The 19,713-nt window shown below is 53.2% G+C and overlaps 1 protein-coding gene across 1 annotated transcript in view; it reads right to left on the bottom strand.

Moving 5' to 3' along the window:
- Positions 1–3,167: 3,167 nt before the first annotated feature.
- The window catches only part of LOC144677701 (V-set and immunoglobulin domain-containing protein 10-like), a gene marked incomplete at its 5' end in the record, with an annotated part of 31,147 nt that continues 14,601 nt past the window's right edge, over positions 3,168–19,713 (bottom strand). Inside the window, 7 exons of the mRNA XM_078537737.1 lie at positions 3,168–3,664; positions 5,454–5,597; positions 6,515–6,561; positions 9,362–9,460; positions 10,652–11,014; positions 12,592–12,864; positions 16,002–16,247. Of these exons, the coding sequence (XP_078393863.1) occupies positions 3,596–3,664; positions 5,454–5,597; positions 6,515–6,561; positions 9,362–9,460; positions 10,652–11,014; positions 12,592–12,864; positions 16,002–16,247 (1,241 nt within the window). The remainder of the gene's footprint in view (positions 3,665–5,453; positions 5,598–6,514; positions 6,562–9,361; positions 9,461–10,651; positions 11,015–12,591; positions 12,865–16,001; positions 16,248–19,713) is intronic.

The following is a 19,713-nucleotide window of genomic DNA, read 5'->3' as shown; positions in this document are numbered from 1 at the left end:
TGCTGCACTGTCGGAGGGTCAGTATTGAGGGAGTGTTGCACTGTCAGAGGGTCAGTACTGAGGGAGTGCTGCACTGTCGGAGGGTCAGTGCTGAGTGAGTGCTGCACTGTCGGAGGGTCAGTGCTGAGGGAGTGCTGCACTGCCGGAGGGTCAGTACTGAGGGAGTGCTGCACTGTCGGAGGGTCAGTACTGAGGGAGTGCTGCACTGTCGGAGGGTCAGTACTGAGGGAGTGCTGAACTGTCGGAGGGTCAGTACTGAGGGAGTGCTGCACTGTCGGAGGGTCAGTACTGAGGGAGTGCTGAACTGTCGGAGGGTCAGTACTGAGGGAGTGCTGCACTGTCGGAGGGTCAGTACTGAGGGAGTGCTGTACTGTCGGAGGGTCAGTACTGAGGGAGTGCTGCACTGTCAGAGGGTCAGTACTGAGGGAGTGCTGCACTGTCAGTGGGTCAGTACTGAGGAAGTGCTGCACTGTCGGAGGGTTAGTACTGAGGGAGTGCTGCACTGTCGGAGGGTCAGTGCTCAGGGAGTGCTGCACTGTCGGAGGGTCAGTACTGAGGAAGTGCTGCATTGTCGGAGGGTCAGTACTGAGGGAGTGCCGCACTGTCAGAGGGTCAGTACTGAGGAAGTGCTGCACTGTCGGAGGGTCAGTGCTCAGGGAGTGCTGCACTTTCGGAGGGTCAGTACTGAGGGAGTGCTGCACTGTTGGAGGGTCAGTACTGAGGGAGTGCTGCACTGTCAGAGGGTCAGTACTGAGGGAGTGCTGCACTGTCAGAGGGGCATTACTGAGGGAGTGCTGCACTGTCGGAGGCTCAGTACTGAGGAAGTGATGCACTGTCGGAGGTTCAGTACTGAGGGGGTGCTGCACTGTCGGAGGGTCAGTATTGAGGGAGTGTTGCACTGTCAGAGGGTCAGTACTGAGGGAGTGCTGCACTGTCGGAGGGTCAGTGCTGAGTGAGTGCTGCACTGTCGGAGGGTCAGTGCTGAGGGAGTGCTGCACTGCCGGAGGGTCAGTACTGAGGGAGTGCTGCACTGTCGGAGGGTCAGTACTGAGGGAGTGCTGCACTGTTGGAGGGTCAGTACTGAGGGAGTGCTGCACTGTCAGAGGGTCAGTACTGAGGGAGTGCTGCACTGTCAGAGGGGCATTACTGAGGGAGTGCTGCACTGTCGGAGGCTCAGTACTGAGGAAGTGATGCACTGTCGGAGGTTCAGTACTGAGGGGGTGCTGCACTGTCGGAGGGTCAGTACTGAGGGAGTGCTGCACTGTCGGAGGGTCAGTACTGAGGAAGTGATGCACTGTCGGAGGTTCAGTACTGAGTGAGTGCTGCACTGTCGGAGGGTCAGTGCTGAGGAGTGCTGCACTGCCGGAGGGTCAGTACTGAGGGAGTGCTGCACTGTCGGAGGGTCAGTACTGAGGGAATGCTGCACTGTCGGAGGGTCAGTACTGAGGGAGTGCTGCACTGTCGGAGGGTCAGTACTGAGGGAGTGCAGCACTGTCGGAGGGTCAGTACTGAGGGAGTGCTGCATTGTCGGAGGTTCAGTAATGAGGGAGGGCTGCACTGTCGGAGGGTCAGTGCTGAGGGAGTGCTACACTGTCGGAGGGTCAGTTCTGAGGGAGTGCTGCACTGTCGGAGGGTCAGTACTGAGGGAGTGCTGCACTGTCGGAGGGTCAGTACTGAGGGAATGCTGCACTGTCGGAGGGTCAGTTCTGAGGGAGTGCTGCACTGTCGGAGGGTCAGTACTGAGGGAGTGCTGCACTGTCGGAGGGTCAGTACTGAGGGAGTGCTGCACTGTCGGAGGGTCTTTGCTGAGGCAGTGCTGCATTGTCGGAGGTTCAGTGCAGAGGGAGACCTGCACGGTCAGAGGGTCAGTACTGAGGGAGTGCTGCACTGTCGGAGGGTCAGTACTGAAGGAGTGCTGCACTGTCGGAGGGTCAGTACTGAGGGAGTGCTGCAATGTGTGATTGTGAGTGTGAGTGAGTGTGTGTGTGTGTGAGTGAATGTGAGTGAGTGAATGTGCGTGAGTGTGAGTGTGTGTGTTTGTGTGAGTGAGTGTGTGTGACTGAGTGAGTGTGTGTGTGTGAGTGAATGTGTGTGTGTGTGTGTGAGTGAGTGTGAGTGTGAGTGAGTGTGTGTATGAGTGTGTGTGAGTGAATGTGAATGTGTGTGTGTGAGTGTGAGTGTGAGTGTGAGTGTGTGTATGAGTGTGTGTGAGTGAATGTGAATGTGTGTGTGTGAGTGAGTGTGTGTGTGAATGTGCGTGAGTGAGTGTGAATGTGTGTGTTTGTGTGAGTGAGTGTGTGTGTGAGTGAGTGTGTGCATGAGTGCGTGTGTGTATGAGTGAGTGTGTGTGAGTGAATGTGTGTGTGTGTGAGTGAGTGTGAGTGTGTGTGAGATTCTTTGTGTGTTTGTGTACGTGTGTGAGAGCGAGAGAGATTGGGTCTGCATGTGTGTGTGTCTTAGTGTGAATGTGAGAGTGTGAGTGAGGGTCTGTATCTGTGTGTGAAGTTGTGTGTCTGAGTGAGCCTGTGAGGGAGTGTGAGTCTGTGTGTGTCTGAGTGAGCCTGTGAGTGAGAGTCTGTTTGTGTGTGTGTCTGAGTGAGCCTGTGAGTGAGAGTTTGTTTGTGTGCGTGTGTTGTGTCTGTGAGTGAGCCTGTGAGTGTGAGTCTGTGTGTGTGTGTGTCTGAGTGAGCCTGTGAGGGAGTGTGAGTCTGTGTGTGTGTGTGTGTGAGTGAGCCTGTGAGTGTGAGTCTGTGTGTGTGTGTGTCTGAGTGAGCCTGTGAGGGAGTGTGAGTCTGTGTGTGTGTGTGTGTGAGTGAGCCTGTGAGTGAGAGTTTGTTTGTGTGCGTGTGTTGTGTCTGTGAGTGAGCCTGTGAGTGTGAGTCTGTGTGTGTGTGTGTCTGAGTGAGCCTGTGAGGGAGTGTGAGTCTGTGTGTGTCTGAGTGAGCCTGTGAGTGAGAGTCTGTTTGTGTGCGTGTGTTGTGTCTGTGAGTGAGCCTGTGAGTGTGAGTCTGTGTGTGTGTGTGTGTTGCATCTGTGAGTGAGTGTGTGTCTGTCTGTGTCAATCCCTTGTACAACCACTCAACCTCATGCTTCTCCTGAGTCCCCTCCGCCTGTAACTGTGACGTGCTCTGAGTTGACACTGAGATATGAGACACCGAGTCTTTTTTACTGGAAACTCTTTATTAACTATAGTGCAAAAGGCTCACATGGGCCTTGAGAAAAATGTAAACGTATTAAAAATATAATCAGAGATTCTGAGCAATGTACATTATTTATGCAATAGGTAGATAGCGTGTTCTGTGGCTGAATGAGTTCCGAGCCTCATTTGGACCAGCAAAGTTTAGGAAGTTGTTTGACCGTGTATTGTTTATAAAAATCTTACACAGACAACTGTCCATTTAACACAACATCTTGCTGCCCATGGCACCTCCCAGAATCTTCTAGAAGGTGACGGAATTTACTCTGTTTTCTTTTTCCAAGTAGTCGGCTGATATAAAAGTAGTGGATACGGGGAATCATGTGACTCGCAGCAGCCAGTGACGCCCAGTGCTTTATTTGGGGGTGGTATGGTGTGGCTTATCGACTGGGGGAGCTCTCACACCACGGTGGCCAATCGCTGCTGCAGAGTGAGAGTTGGATCGGGTGGGCTGCTGTTGTGTTGAGGCTGTGGATAGATAGAGGAGGATTTATCTAAGGTGGCAAACCCCTTCCCGTTCACTCCCAATCACACAATCCCAATGGACCAAAACCCCTTCCCGTTCACTCCCAATCTACACAATCCCAATGGACCAAAACCCCTTCACATTCACTCCCAATCTACACAATCCCAATGGACCAAACCCCTTCCCATTCACTCCCACTGTACACAATCCCAATGGACCAAACCCCTTCCCGTTCACTCCCACTGTCCACAATCCCAATGGACCAAACCCCATCCCATTCACTCCCACTGTACACAATCCCAATGGACCCAAACCCCTTCCCGTTCACTCCCACTGTACACAATCCCAATGGACCAAACCCCTTCCCATTCACCCCCAAACACACAATCCCAATGGACCCAAACCCCTTCCCATTCACTCCCACTATACACAATCCCAATGGACCCAAACTCCTTCCCATTCACTCCCACTGTACACAACCGCAATGGACCCAAACCCCTTCCCATTCACTCCCACTGTACACAACCGCAATGGACCCAAACCCCTTCCCATTCACTCCCACTGTTCACAATACCAACGGACCCAAACCCCTTCCTATTCACTCCCACTGTACACGATCCCAATGGACCCAAACCCCTTCCCATTCACTCCCACTCTACACAATCCCAATGGGCCCAAAGCCCTTCCCATTCACTCCCACCGTACACAATCCCAATGGGCCCAAACCCCTTCCCATTCACTCCCACTATACACAATCCCAATGGACCCAAACCCCTTCTCATTCACTCCCACTGTCCACAATCCCAATGGACCCAAACCCCTTCCCATTCACTCCCACTGTTCACAATCCCAATGGACCCAAACCCCTTCCCATTCACTCCCACTGTGCACAATCCCAATGGGCCCAAACCCCTTCCCATTCACTCCCACTGTACACAATCCCAATGGAGACAAACCCCTTCCCATTCACTCCCACTCTACACAATCCCAATGGAGACAAACCCCTTCCCATTCACTCCCACTGTACACAATCCCAATGGAGACAAACCCCTTCCCATTCACTCCCACTGTACACAATCCCAACGGACCCAAACTCCTTCCCATTCACTCACATTTTACACAATCCCAATGGACCCAAACCCCTTCCCATTCACTCCCACTGTACACAATCCCAATGGACCCAAACCCCTTCCCATTCACTCCCACTGTACACAATCCCAATGGACCCAAACCCCTTCCCATTCACTCCCACTGTACACAATCCCAATGGACCCAAACCCCTTCCCATTCACTCCCACTGTACACAATCCCAATGGACCCAAACCCCTTCCCATTCACTCCCACTGTACACAATCCCAATGGACCCAAACCCCTTCCCATTCACTCCCACTGTACACAATCCCAATGGACCCAAACCCCTTCCCATTCACTCCCACTGTACACAATCCCAATGGACCTAAACCCCTTCCCATTCACTCCCACTGTACACAATCCCAATGGACCCAAACCCCTTCCCATTCACTCCCACTGTACACAATCCCAATGGACCCAAACCCCTTCCCGTTCACTCCCACCGTACACAATCCCAATGGACCCAAACCCCTTCCCGTTCACTCCCACTGTACACAATCCCAATGGACCCAAACCCCTTCCCATTCACTCCCACTGTACACAATCCCAATGGATCTATACCCCCTTCCCATTCACTCCAATTAATTGGGATCTTGTTATCCTATAATGGCCAGGATCCCAGGGGTAAAATTTGGTTAGGTTACCTAATTGCCAGCTTACCACACTGCTGGTGAAGCCGGTTTTCCCTGAGGAACTCTCCTGGGCTGTCCTCTCCAACGTCCCCTGATTTGAATGTGCGTAGGATCGGTTAATGTAGGCTAAGTTTGGGTGCACTGAACTTGCTCGATCCCAATAGTCTTTGGTCTGAAACGAAATAGAGGAGGAAGATGACCAGGACTGAGTGATCTTATTTATCAGAGAAACATCAGGAATGTCAACAAATTTATCGTGGACATTTTTCAAATTTAAGAATCAACTTACATTTCTCACGCGCCTCTGACAGTGCAGCACTCCTTCAGTACTGACCCTGTGACAGTGCAGCACTCCCTCAGAACTGACCGTCTGACAGTGCGGCACTCCCTCAGTATTGACCCTCTGACAGTGCAGCACTCCCTCAGTACTGACCCTCCGACAGTGCAGCACTCCCTCAGTACTGACCCTCCGACAGTGCAGCACTCCCTCAGTACTGACCCTCCGACAGTGCAGCACTCCCTCAGTACTGACCCTCTGACAGTGCAGCACTCCCTCAGTACTGACCCTCTGACAGTGCAGCACTCCCTCAGTACTGACCCTCCGACAGTGCAGCACTCCCTCAGTACTGACCCTCCGACAGTGCAGCACTCCCTCAGTACTGACCCTCCGACAGTGCAGCACTCCCTCAGTACTGACCCTCTGACAGTGCAGCGCTCCCTCAGTACTGACCCTCTGACAGTGCAGCACTCCCTCAGCACTGACCCTCTGACAGTGCAGCACTCCCTCAGTACTGACCCTCCGACGGTGCAGCACTCCCTCAGTACTGACCCTCCGACAGTGCAGCACTCCCTCAGTGGTGACTGGGTGGGGAGTGTCCACTTGGATCCCGGGGACTTGGACCCACAACTTTCAGACTGGGAGGGGAGAGTTCGAGATGGGGAATGAGCGGGAGAGGGAGGGAGTGAAGCTGACTTTGCCATTCGAGGTGCTGAGCACACCCAGGACCAGACTCCGTGTAGTTGGATGAACGTGTGTCCAGTCCGGCCCACACCAATCCCTCACAAATCCGCTGGTCGCCAATGTCTTACCTTCTCGCTTGCCCTTTGCCTTCCAGTCCTGGCCTTCTTATTTTTATCTGAATGGAAGCAGAAATTAAATTGAAATATAATTGTTACCAGAGCGTCCCAGTGAGTGAAAACCCCTCCCCCTCAACTATACCCACACCAGAAGCCCCAGGTGAAGACACGAAAGGGGCATTAAGATGAACGGCTGCCGAATCTACATCCAAAACCCTCATCGGCACCTCTGTACCCTCCGCCCTCGACTATCCCAACACTCTCCTGCCCGGCCTCCCATCCCCCACCCTCTGTAAACCTCAGCTCATCCCAAACTCTGCTGCCCCCGTGTCCTCACTCGCACTGAGTCCCCTTCACTCACCATCCCCCCACTCCCCGGATTCAGGCATCACCATTGGCTCCTGATCCAGTATCGCCTCCAATTCCAAATTCACATCCTCTCCTCACCACTGCCGAATAACCCTCCCCGCACCCTATCTCTGTAACCTCCTCCAGCCCCTACACCCCTCCCTATCTCTGTAACCTCCTCCAGCCCCTACAACCCTCCCTATCTCTGTAACCTCCTCCAGCCCCTACACCCCTCCCTATCTCTGTAACCTCCTCCAGCCCCTACACCCCTCCCTATCTCTGTAACCTCCTCCAGACCCTACACCCCTCCCTATCTCTGTAACCTCCTCCAGACCCTACACTCCTCCCTATCTCTGTAACCTCCTCCAGACCCTACACCCCTCCCTATCTCTGTAACCTCCTCCAGACCCTACAACCCTCCCTATCTCTGTAAACTCCTCCAGCCCCTACACCCCTCCCTATCTCTGTAACCTCCTCCAGACCCTACACCCCTCCCTATCTCTGTAACCTCCTCCAGACCCTACAACCCTCCCTATCTCTGTAACCTCCTCCAGACCCTACAACACTCCCTATCTCTGTAACCTCCTCCAGACCCTACACCCCTCCCCATCTTTGTAACCTCCTCCAGCCCCTACAATCCTCCCTATCTCTGTAACCTCCTCCAGACCCTACAACCCTCCCTATCTCTGTAACCTCCTCCAGCCCCTACAACCCTCCCTATCTCTGTAACCTCCTCCAGCCCCTACAACCCTCCCTATCTCTGCAACCTCCTCCAGCCCCTACACCCCTCCCTATCTCTGTAACCTCCTCCAGCCCCTACAACCCTCCCTATCTCTGTAACCTCCTCCAGCCCCTACAGCCCTCCCTATTTCTGTAACCTCCTCCAGATCCTACAACCCTCCCTATCTCAGTAACCTCCTCCAGCCCCTACAACCCTCCCTATCTCAGTAACCTCCTCCAGACCATACAACCCTCCCTATCTGTGTATCCTCCTCCAGACCCTACAACCCTCCCTATCTCTCTAACCTCATCCAGCCACTACAACCCTCCCTATCTCTGTAACCTCCTCCAGACCCTACATCCCTCCCTATCTCTGTAACCTCCACCAGTCTCTACAACCCTCCCTATCTCTGTCACCTCCTCCAGTCCCTACAACCCTCCCTATCTCTGTAACCTCCAGTCCCTACAACCCTCCGAGATCTCTGCGCTCCTCCAATTCCGGCCCCTTGACGATCCCCCTATTCCCATCGCTCCACCATTGGCGGCCGTGCCTTCAGCTGCCTGGGGGCCCTGAGCTCTGGAATTCCCTCCCTAAACCTCTCCACCCTCCTCTCTCTCTCTCCTCATTTAAGATGCTCCTTAAGAACTGGCCACTTTGACCAAGCTTTTGGTCGCTTGTCCCTAATATACTCCAGATGTGGCTTGGGGTTAAATTCTGTTTGACTATCACTCCTGTGAAGGGCGTTCAGGGTATTTACTGCCTCAACAGCGGTGTCGAGCTGTGAGTCCTCATGTGGTAACACAGTGATGTGGCAGACACTTGTATTAAACACACACACGTACACACACACGCACAGACGCACACACACATGCACATGCATGCACACACACACACACGCATGCACACGCACACATACGCGCTCGCACAGACGTGCACACACACGCACATGCACATGCATGCACACGCACACACACATATGCACACGCACACACACACACACAGGTGTGCACATACACAAATGCACACACACACCCATGCATGCACATGCACACACACATACACACATACATGCGTGCACACACACACACACACACACACATGCATGTGTGCACATGCACACACACACACGTGCACACACACGTGCACACACACACACACGCGCGTGCATACACACACACACACACACGTGCACACACACACACACGCGTGCATACACACACACACACACGTGTGCATACACACACACATGCACACACGCACACACACACGTGCACACACACACACACACACACACGCGCGTGCACACACACACACACGTGCACACACACACACACACGTGCATACACACACACACACACACGCGTGCATACACACACAGACACACACACACACGTGCACACACACACACACACACACACGTGTGCATACACACACAGACATACACACACGTGCACACACACACACACACGTGCATACACACACACACACACGCATGCACACACACACGTGCACACACACACACACACATGCGTGCACACACACACACATGCATACACACACACACACACACGTGTGCACACACACACACACGCGTGCACACACACACACACGCATGCACACACACACGTGCACACACACACACACACACACATGCGTGCACACACACACACACGCATACACACACACACACACGTGTGCGCGCGCACACACACACACACACACACACACGCGTGCACACACACACACACACACACGTGCACACACTCAGACACACAGAGCCAGAGCCTTACATCTACGTAGGATCAGAAACACAATCAGCAGGACAATCAGTAATGCACCCACTACACAGCCCACAACAATCCCAGCGATGGCCCCGGCACTCAGACGATCTGTAAAGGACAAAGAGTGAGAGAGGATGAATCTGGGCAGCAATGGGGACAAGACTCTCCCCCTGTTATACATTGTCACACCAACACGCCACACGCTTACACCGGTGCGATCGCACGATACCAACATGCCAGCCCAAAGCGGGTAAAGGGTTACATTTCCATAGCACCTCTCGCCTCCTTTCTACGTCCCAAGGTGCCGCGGAAACGTGGACCGCACAGCCGCGCACAGCAGGATCCCAGCAGCGGCAACGAGAGTGAAGCCCCCAGTTCCGTTTGGTCTAAGCAGCGCCAGTCAGAGGAATAAATGTTCCCGGGACAACAACCCTCACCACACCCACCCCCACCCCCACCGCCACCCACACCCCCCACACCCAAAACCCCTCGACTCCCCCAAACCCCCTCCACCCCCAAAATGCCTCGAACCCCCACAACCCCTCCACCCGCCCCCCCTCAAAACCCTTCGAACGCCCAAAACCTCTCCACACCCCCCAAAACCCCTCGACTCCCCCAAAACCCCTCCACCCGCCCCCCTCCAAAACCCCTCGAACCCCCAAAACCTCGCCACCCCCCCCAAAACCCCTCGAACCCCCAAAACCCCTCCACCCCCAAAAACCCCTCCACCCCCAAAAACGCCTCCACCCCCCCCAAAACCCCTCCACCCGCCCCCCCTCCAAAACCCCTCGAACCCCCAAAATCCCTCCACCCATCCCCCCAAAACCCCTCCACCCGCCCCCCCCAAAACCCCTCCACCCGCCCCCCAAAACCCCTCGAACCCCCAAAACCCCTCGACCCGCCAAAACCCCTCCACCCACCCCCTCCCAAAACCCCTCGACCCCCCAAAACCCCTCCACCCCCCCAAAACCCCTCCACCCCCCCCACCCAAAACCCCTCGACCCCCCAAAACCCCTCAACCCGCCCCCCCAAAACCCCTCGACCCCCCCCAAAACCCCTCCACCCCCTCAAAACCCCTCGACCCCCCAAAACCCCTCAACCCCCCAAAACCCCTCCACCCGCTCCCCCCAAAACCCCTCGACCCCCCCAAAACCCCTCCTTCGAAGAGAGAGAGGGCCTCGTTGCCTGCGAAGGGTGTGTGGGAGGCCCTGAGGTGGTGATGGGCGCTATACAAATGCAGGTTTCCCCTTCCCCCTCCCCCCCCACCCGCCACCCCACTCGTTCCCGCTGGTCACTTACTGTCGACGGTGGGCGCGATGGACTGGGCGGGCGACGCCTCCCCCGGTTGAGTTCCCGTCAGCGGAAGCACTCGGAAGGAGTAGCCCTGCTCCTCCCGGAGCTGGGTGATGGTGGCAGTGCGCTCCCCCATGCCAGCCTCCTTCAGGGTGTCCCAGGAGGAGGAGGAGGAGGAGGAGGAGGAGGAGGAGGAAGAGGAGGAGGAGGCGGAGGAGGAGGAGGAGGAGGAGGAGGAGGCCGCCCTCTGCGTGTTGCTCTGGGACTGCACCAGGAACAAAGTGACCACGTCCGAGTCCCGCGTGGTCCAGGCGATGGAGGCCGCTGTCCCATTGAGTCGATGCACGGTCAGGCCGGAGACCTGGGGGGCTGTGGGGGTGGGGGAGGGGGGCAAAGAGCCAGATCGTCAGAGCAGGGTGGGGGGGGTTCCGGTACAATCCCCGCCCTCCCCTCCCCTCCCCCCCCTCCCCTTCCCTCCATCTCCACCTGCCTCCCTTCATCCATCCACCCCTCTCCCACCACCCCCACTGTGCACAGTTCCAGTCTCCATATCCCTTGGGTAGACCACACTGGGAGCACTGTGCACAGTTCTGGTCTCCATATCTCTTGGTTAGACCACACTGGGAGCACTGTGCACAGTTCTGGTCTCCATATCCCTTGGTTAGACCACACTGGGAGCACTGTGCGCAGTTCTGGTCTCCATATCCCTTGGTTAGACCACACTGGGAGCACTGTGTACAGTTCCGGTCTCCATATCCCTTGGTTAGACCACACTGGGAGCACTGTGTACAGTTCCGGTCTCCATATCCCTTGGTTAGACCACACTGGGAGCACTGTGTACAGTTCCGGTCTCCATATCCCTTGGTTAGACCACACTGGGAGCACTGTGTACAGTTCCGGTCTCCATATCCCTTGGTTAGACCACACTGGGAGCACTGTGTACAGTTCCGGTCTCCATATCCCTTGGTTAGACCACACTGGGAGCACTGTGTACAGTTCCAGTCTCCATATCCCTTGGTTAGACCACACTGGGAGCACTGTGTACAGTTCCGGTCTCCATATCCCTTGGTTAGACCACACTGGGAGCACTGTGCACAGTTCCAGTCTCCATATCCCTTGCGTAGACCACACTTGGAGAACTGTGCGCAGTTCTGGTCTCCATATCCCTTGGTTAGACCACACTGGGAGCACTGTGCACAGTTCCAGTCTCCATATCCCTTGGTTAGACCACACTGGGAGCACTGTGCACAGTTCCGGTCTCCATATCCCTTGGTTAGACCACACTGGGAGCACTGTGCACAGTTCCGGTCTCCGTATCCCTTGATGAGACCACACTGGGAGCACTGTGCACAGTTCCAGTCTCCATTTTGCAGAAAGGTTACAGGGACACTGAGAAAGTGCAAAAAAAGGTTTTCAAGCATAATAACAGAACTGAGATGTTATAACTATCAGGAAAGAGTGAACAGGCCGGGTCTCTTTTCTCTAGAAAAGAGAAGGCTGAGGGGAGGGGGTGACCTGATCGAGGTCTTTAAAATGATGAAAGGGTTTCGATCGGGTAGATGTAGAGAAGATGTTTCCACTTGTGGGAGGGGAGACCAGAACTAGGGGCCATCGATATAAGATCGTCACTAATAAACCCAATGGGGAATTCAGGAGAAACTTCTGTACCCAGAGAGTGGGGAGAATGTGGAACTCGCTCCCACAGGGAGTGGTCGAGGTGAATAGTGTCGATGTATTTAAGGGGGAAGCTGGATAAACACATGAGGGAGAAAGGAATAGAAGGATATGGCGATGGGGTGAGATGGAGAGGGGGGCGGGAGGAGGCTCGTGTGGAGCAGAAACACCAGCACGGAGCAGATGGGCTGAATGGCCTGATTCTGTGCTGGGAAGGCTATATCATTCTCAAGTGAATGTCTAAGGGCTCAGTCTTGAATTTCCATTCGTACCTGTGAGCATCAGACTGGGTCTGTTCTCTCCCAGAGGATTTCTGCAGGAACAGCTGTAATTCCCAGTGTCATTCCGTATGGAGAAATCCCGGATGTGTATCTCCGAGCGGTTGGGTGAGATGATGAGATTCCCGTCGCTCGTTAACTCTTTCTGTCCCTTGAACCAGAGAATAACGGAAGCCGGACTCGAACCAACCTCACATTTCAGGGTCACTGTGGCAACGCCCCGAGTCTCCCTGACTGTCCTTCGGGATAGAGTGACCCACGGTGCCACTGGGAATAAAGAACATACAATCAGTCCCTGGGAGCATTCCCAAACTATTCCCACTGTCCCACTCACTCCCCATAGCCCTGTATCAATCCCAAACTAATCCCACTGTCCCGCTCTCTCCCCATAGCCCTGTATCAATCCCAAACTAATCCCACTGCCCCGCTCTCTCCCCATAGCCCTGTATCAATCCCAAACTAATCGCACTGCCCCACTCTCTCCCCATAGCCCTGTATCAATCCCAAACTAATCCCACTGCCCCGCTCTCTCCCCACAGCCCTGTATCAATCCCAAACTAATCCCACTGCCCCGCTCTCTCCCCATCGCCCTGTATCAATCCCCAACTAATCCCACTGCCCCACTCTCTCCCCATAGCCCTGTATCAATCCCAAACTAATCCCACTGCCCCGCTCTCTCCCCATAGCCCTGTATCAATCCCAAACTAATCCCACTGCCCCGCTCTCTCCCCATAGCCCTGTATCAATCCCAAACTAATCCCACGGTCCCGATCTCTCCCCATAGCCCTGTATCAATCGCCAAACTAATCCCACTGCCCCGCTCACTCCCCATAGCCCTGTATCAGTCCCAAACTAATCCCACTGTCCCGCTCACTCCCCATAGCCCTGTGTCAATCGCCAAACTAATCCCACTGCCCCGCTCACTCCCCATAGCCCGGTATCAATCGCCAAACTAATCCCACTGCCCCGCTCTCTCCCCATAGCCCTGTATCAATCCCAAACTAATCCCACTGTCCCGCTCTCTCCCCATAGCCCTGTATCAATCCCAAACTAATCCCACTGTCCCACTCACTGCCCCTTGCCCTGTATCAATCCCAAACTAATCCCACTGCCCCGCTCTCTCCCCATAGCCCTGTATCAATCCCAAACTAATCCCACTGCCCCGCTCACTCCCCATAGCCCTGTATCAATCCCCAAACTAATCCCACTGCCCCGCTCTCTCCCCATAGCCCTGTATCAATCGCCAAACTAATCCCACTGCCCCGCTCACTCCCCATAGCCCTGTATCAATCGCCAAACTAAGCCCACTGCCCCGCTCACTCCCCATAGCCCTGTATCAATCGCCAAACTAATCCCACTGCCCCGCTCTCTCCCCATAGCCCTGTATCAATCCCAAACTAATCCCACTGTCCCGCTCTCTCCCCATAGCCCTGTATCAATCCCAAACTAATCCCATTGTCCCACTCACTGCCCCTTGCCCTGTATCAATCCCAAACTAATCCCACTGCCCCGCTCTCTCCCCATAGCCCTGTATCAATCCCAAACTAATCCCACTGCCCCGCTCACTCCCCATAGCCCTGTATCAATCCCAAACTAATCCCACTGCCCCGCTCACTCCCCATAGCCCTGTATCAATCCCCAAACTAATCCCACTGCCCCGCTCTCTCCCCATAGCACTGTATCAATCCCAAACTAATCCACTGCCCCGCTCTCTCCACATAGCCCTGTATCAATCCCAAACTAATCCCACTGCCCCACTCTCTCTCCATATCCCTGTATCAATCCCAAACTAATCCCACTGCCCCGCTCACTCTCCCCATAGCCCTGTATCAATCCCAAACTAATCCCACTGCCCCACTCTCTCCCCATAGCCCTGTATCAATCCCAAACTAATCCCACTGCCCCACTCTCTCCCCATAGCCCTGTGTCAATCCCAAACTAATCCCACTGCCCCACTCTCTGTCCATAGCCCTGTATCAATCCCAAACTAATCCCACTGCCCCACTCTCTCCACATAGCCTAGTATCAATCCCAAACTAATCCCACTGCCCCACTCTCTCCCCATAGCCCTGTATCAATCCCCAAACTAATCCCACTGCCCCGCTCTCTCCACATAGCCTAGTATCAATCCCAAACTAATCCCACTGCCCCGCTCTCTCCACATAGCCCTGTATCAATCCCAAACTAATCCCACTGTCCCGCTCACTCCCCGTAGCACTGTATCAATCCCAAACTAATCCCACTGCCCCGCTCACTCTCCCCATATCCCTGTATCAATCCCAAACTAATCCCACTGTTGTGTACAGAAGATACAGAGGAAATCAAATGAATCTTAAAGAAAATCTTCCTCCTTCGAGCAGAGGTGGTTAATGGGAGAATTAATTGAGGCGTTCACAATGATGAAGGGTTTCAATAGAGTAAATAAGGAACAATTGCGGGTTATCTCTGTAACCTCCTCCAGCCCCTACCACCCTCCCTATCTCTGTAACCTCCTCCAGCCCCTATAACCCTCCCTATCTCTGTAAACTCCTCCAGCCCCTACAACCCTCCCTCTCTCTGTAACCTCTTCCAGCCCCTACACCCCTCCTTATCTCTGTAACCTCCTCCAGCCCCTACAACCCTCCCTCTCTCTGTAACCTCCTCCAGCCCCTACAACCCTCCCTATCTCTGTAACCTCCTCCAGCCCCTATAACCCTCCCTATCTCTGTAAACTCCTCTAGTCCCTACAACCCTCCCTCTCTCTGTAACCTCCTCCAGCCCCTACAACCCTCCCTATCTCTGTAACCTCCTCCAGCCCCTACCACCCTCCCTATCTCTATAACCTCCTCCAATTCTACAACCCTCCCTATCTCTATAACCTTCTCCAGCCCCTATAACCCTCCCTATCTCTAAAACCTCCTCCAGCCCCTACAACCCTCCCTATCTCTAAAACCTCCTCCAGCCCCTGCAACCCTCTCTATCTCCATAACCTCCTCCAGCCACTACAACTCTCCCTATCTCCATAACCTCCTCCAGCCCTTACAACCCTCCCTATCTCCATAACCTCCTCCAGTCCCTACAACACTCCGAGATCTCTGCGCTCCTCCAATTCCGGCCTCTTGACCATCCCCCGACTCCCATCGCTCCACCATTGGCGGCCGTGCCTTCAGCTGCCTGGGGGCCCTGAGCTCTGGAATTCCCTCCCTCAACTTCTCCACCTCTCTCTCTCTCTCTCTCTCTTTCTTTCTATCTCTCCTCCTTTTAGACTCCCTCTTTCTGACCGAGCTTTTGCTCGCCTGACCCTTCTGTCTCCTTTCAGGCTCCGGTTTTACTCGGGCAGCCGCTTCTGCGTAAAGCCCTGGGGGTTCTCTCCGACCGGCACTACATAAAGGCAGCCGGGTGTGGTTGGAGCTCCGGGGTCTTACTTGGCTGGAGGGTGCAGTATTTGACGGCCGCGCTGTGAAGGGCCACACAGGTCACGTTCTTCCCCGAGAGGTGGGCGGGCGAGCTCTCGGTGAGGACGAGCTGGGCGTCTGCGCTGATGTTCTGTGACAGGCCCAGCCAGTGGATCCGTGCCCTGGGGCACCCTCCCCGCCAGGTACAGGAAAACTTCAGGGCCCTGTCATTCTCGATGGAGACCATCGAACAAGACGGCTCACCCCGAGGCAGCTCTGTCAGGGAAACAAAGAGGTTAAAGCAACGCGTCCGCATTCATTGAACTCCCAGCCACGGGGATCAGGCTATTCTGCCCATCTGCTCCGTGCTGTTCCACACGAGCCTCCTCCCGCCCCTCTCCATCTCACCCCATCCCCCTATCCTCCTATTCCTCTCTCCCTCGTGTGTTTATCCACTTAAACACATCGACACTATTCACCTCGACCACTCCCTGTGGGAGCGAGTCCCACATTCTCCCCACTCTCTGGGTGAAGAGGATTCTCCTGAATGCCCCCATTGGGGTTTATTAGTGACGATCTTATTATCGCATTGAGAAAAATGCTCTGTTCAGTTCCGGTCATCGATCGAGACCAGAGGTTGAGAGGGAGGGAGGAATGGATTCAAGACCTGCATTTCTCTAGCACCTTTCCCCCCACCTCAGGATGTCCCAAAGTGTTTCACAACCAATGAAGGTTTTTTTTTTTGAGGTGTGGGTCACTGTTGTGACGCAGTGGGCACAGCAAGATCCCACAAACAGCAACGAGATGGACCAATCCACAACCACAAGCCCCCCTCCCCCCTGCACTGTTGAGGCAATGGACCACTGCCTCAGAGCGGGACACACTTTGCCCCGAAACATCACCCCCTAATGCGACTTCAACCTCCGCACAATATCTCTCCTGTTTATTTTTTGTCTCAGGGAAGGTGATATATTTTTTATTCCTAAATTGTTGTTAGGTGCTCCGAATGACTCGAATATTGCTGAGAACAGGGGCGGATGAATCTTTTAAGGTAACCAGTTGGGGTGGTAATGTTTATGCTTCTAGAAGTGACATATATTCATACACAGGGACCCGTGCCCCTGCAAACAAGAGGAACATGTTCCAACCCTGCGCCTGGGAGCTTGGGGAGCCTATGGTTCCCCATTGCTGTCTCCATGGCAATGCCTCGGCCAATCAGAGTTGACTTGCCAACCGACCCTCTCCCCCTGTCCTATAAATTGTGATGGTTTGAAATTTGGCATTCTTGCACTTGTCCGTATGAGGGCAGGGCTACAGCTAACAACACTTCTCTCTTTTCAGCAATATTGAAATACTCTCTGTTATTATAGCTCGCCCTTTAGAAATAGCAAGAGGATTACTCGAGATATTAAGGGCACAAGTGTGGATGGTGTCTGGGAACGATAAATTGCGTAAGGGAATTAACGTTCTTGCAGGTTATAAGTTTACACTTGTAGAAAGGCCTATTTGATAGCGTTAGGAACTAGAGATATCTTTAAGTAAGTTATATTTGTATTTGTGGGTGTTCGGAATGAAGTTTAATATGATATTTCTATATTGGTGTGTTAAGCAAAAGGTAAACTTAAGATTGAATTTCACTTTAAGGGGTGCCGGAATTTTAATGAGATTTTACGACTCTTGAGGGGAAGGTAAAGCAAATTACAAGGTAGAGAAACAAAAACTGTGCTGTTGCCCAGCAACAGGAAGCCCACACAGAGGAACTGAAAGCAGTTTGACTTCAGTTGGTCATTGTGCTGTATGTTTAAGGGAGCAGTTTTAAGTCTCTCTCTAGCTGACATACGAGCAGGTTGCTGAGGGAAATAACTCGAAGAATCTTCGATGAGTTGCTGTAAAGTTATTGTAACAGCGAATGTCAAGTGAGTTCTGGATCTGAAGGGAGAGACCGAGTTGTCAGCAGTCTACTGGGAGAGGGAACTGCAGGGAGCAGGCCCTAAAAGAGAAAACGAAAGGTCCAAGAAGCCCTTTAAGTAGTCAAAGGGAAAGAACAGGAATCTGGAAGAGCGAAGTTAGAGTGAGGAGCAGAGGAAGGCTCCAGGCTTGAAGGGAGAAAGCTGCAGGATGCAGACTTAAAGCAAAACGGGCTTGTGAGAAGCCAGTAGATCCAAGGAGACAGGCGAATGTCCGTGACTCTTTACTACGGGCAGAGGTGAAGCAGTGGTATTCTGTTGGCTTGGCTGAGTCTGAGAGAGAGTGGAAGGAAGCCTGAATGCAGGTGGCGATCCAGGGGAGAGGAATGTCGGGAGGGAGAGTTCGGAACCCTGGAGGTGGACCCTTGTGGAAGGCGTCACTTGGGAGAAGATTCCAAAGTGGGTTCTTCAAGGGATTGGAAACCCTCATGTGAAACACAGAGTGCAGTGAGACCGGTTAGCTCACAGTGTGACAAACCTCTCATGGGGAGTTGAGGAGGATCCATAGCATCTGTTTGGAGTGGCATCTGACATTCGGTTTCAGAGTGTGGGTGTGTCTGACCACAGGTCACCTACTGGTTTACATGGACTGTGTGCTTAGTGTGAACATGAGAGTATAAGATAGCTTTTGTAACTTGTGTTATCCTTACAGATCTGTCTATATCTATAAAAGGTATAGTTGTGGGTGAAGGATATTGTAATATAGTTCATCTTGTCTTGTTTAATAAATGTTTTACTCTTTTGTTAAAAGTTCATCAGCTGACTCCTGTGACTCTGTTCAGTAGCCACTCCCTCCACATATCTGAACAAAAAATAAAAGTTAGGATCTATCAAGCCGGGTTGCACCTTGGGATCTGACTTGTGCAGTAGAAACATCAGCTGGGATGATAATAGTCGTACAGAACTGGAGTTTTGCTGAAAATAAACACCCTACCAAAGCTTTTCGTCTTGCACTCATCAGGGCAATTCACAACAACACCAATCGTAAAGGAAACAACAATTTATACTGCATGAGAAGGGACCGCTGATTGGTTGGAAAATGGATTCTGATTGGTAGAGGTGTTGCTATGGAGAATGTGAACAGTTAACTGCCAAGCTTTTATTTAAATTGAAACCAGGCAGGTTGGCTCTGATTGGTCAAGGCGTTACATGGGGAATGAACCAGGGAATGTCTGTCCCCCAAGCTTTTGTTTCGTTGAGAAAGGTGTAATGTGTGGACTTGATCCTTCTGTCTGCCAAAGGACAGGGCCCTGTGTGCGAATATATGTGGCTTCTAGCATGTGTAAGTGAGCCACACTGTGAGCCTTACTGATAATCTTAAATTGGTTGTTAGAGTGGCTCTTGGCACAATCAGGGTTGTTTAGCAAGTGCTGTCCAATCGCGAAATCACATCTAATGTTGGACACTGTGTTCTGAGTTTGTCAGGCAGGGACTGGTTGGGTAAGCTTGGTATGAGCCTGTTGCCAACAGCCAAAGGGACATCTGGCACAATCCCCCAGTCTTTGGGACGTACAGCCTACACATCTGGCATCACACCGGCACTGAAACTGATTTACCACGTTACTCATTTGTGCGGTCGGAGGAGGGTCTTTTTGGCTTGGCAGCATTGGGATTCCTGCAATCTGTCCTGATGAGTGCAAAACGCAAAGATTCGACAGAATGTCTCCTCCTTTCAGCAACGCTCGGTGTTTAAGATATTCTGGACAGTTGTGAACCTTCATGGTTCACAATGGCTTTAAATAGAAAATCTGCCTAGGCATTGAACCAATTTACAA

Source organism: Cetorhinus maximus, unplaced genomic scaffold (assembly GCF_964194155.1).
Source record: "Cetorhinus maximus unplaced genomic scaffold, sCetMax3.hap1.1 HAP1_SCAFFOLD_2903, whole genome shotgun sequence".
Classification (NCBI taxonomy): domain Eukaryota; kingdom Metazoa; phylum Chordata; class Chondrichthyes; order Lamniformes; family Cetorhinidae; genus Cetorhinus; species Cetorhinus maximus.
The sequence above is the reverse complement of the archived record's forward strand: the minus strand, read 5'-3'. Positions and strand labels throughout refer to the sequence as shown.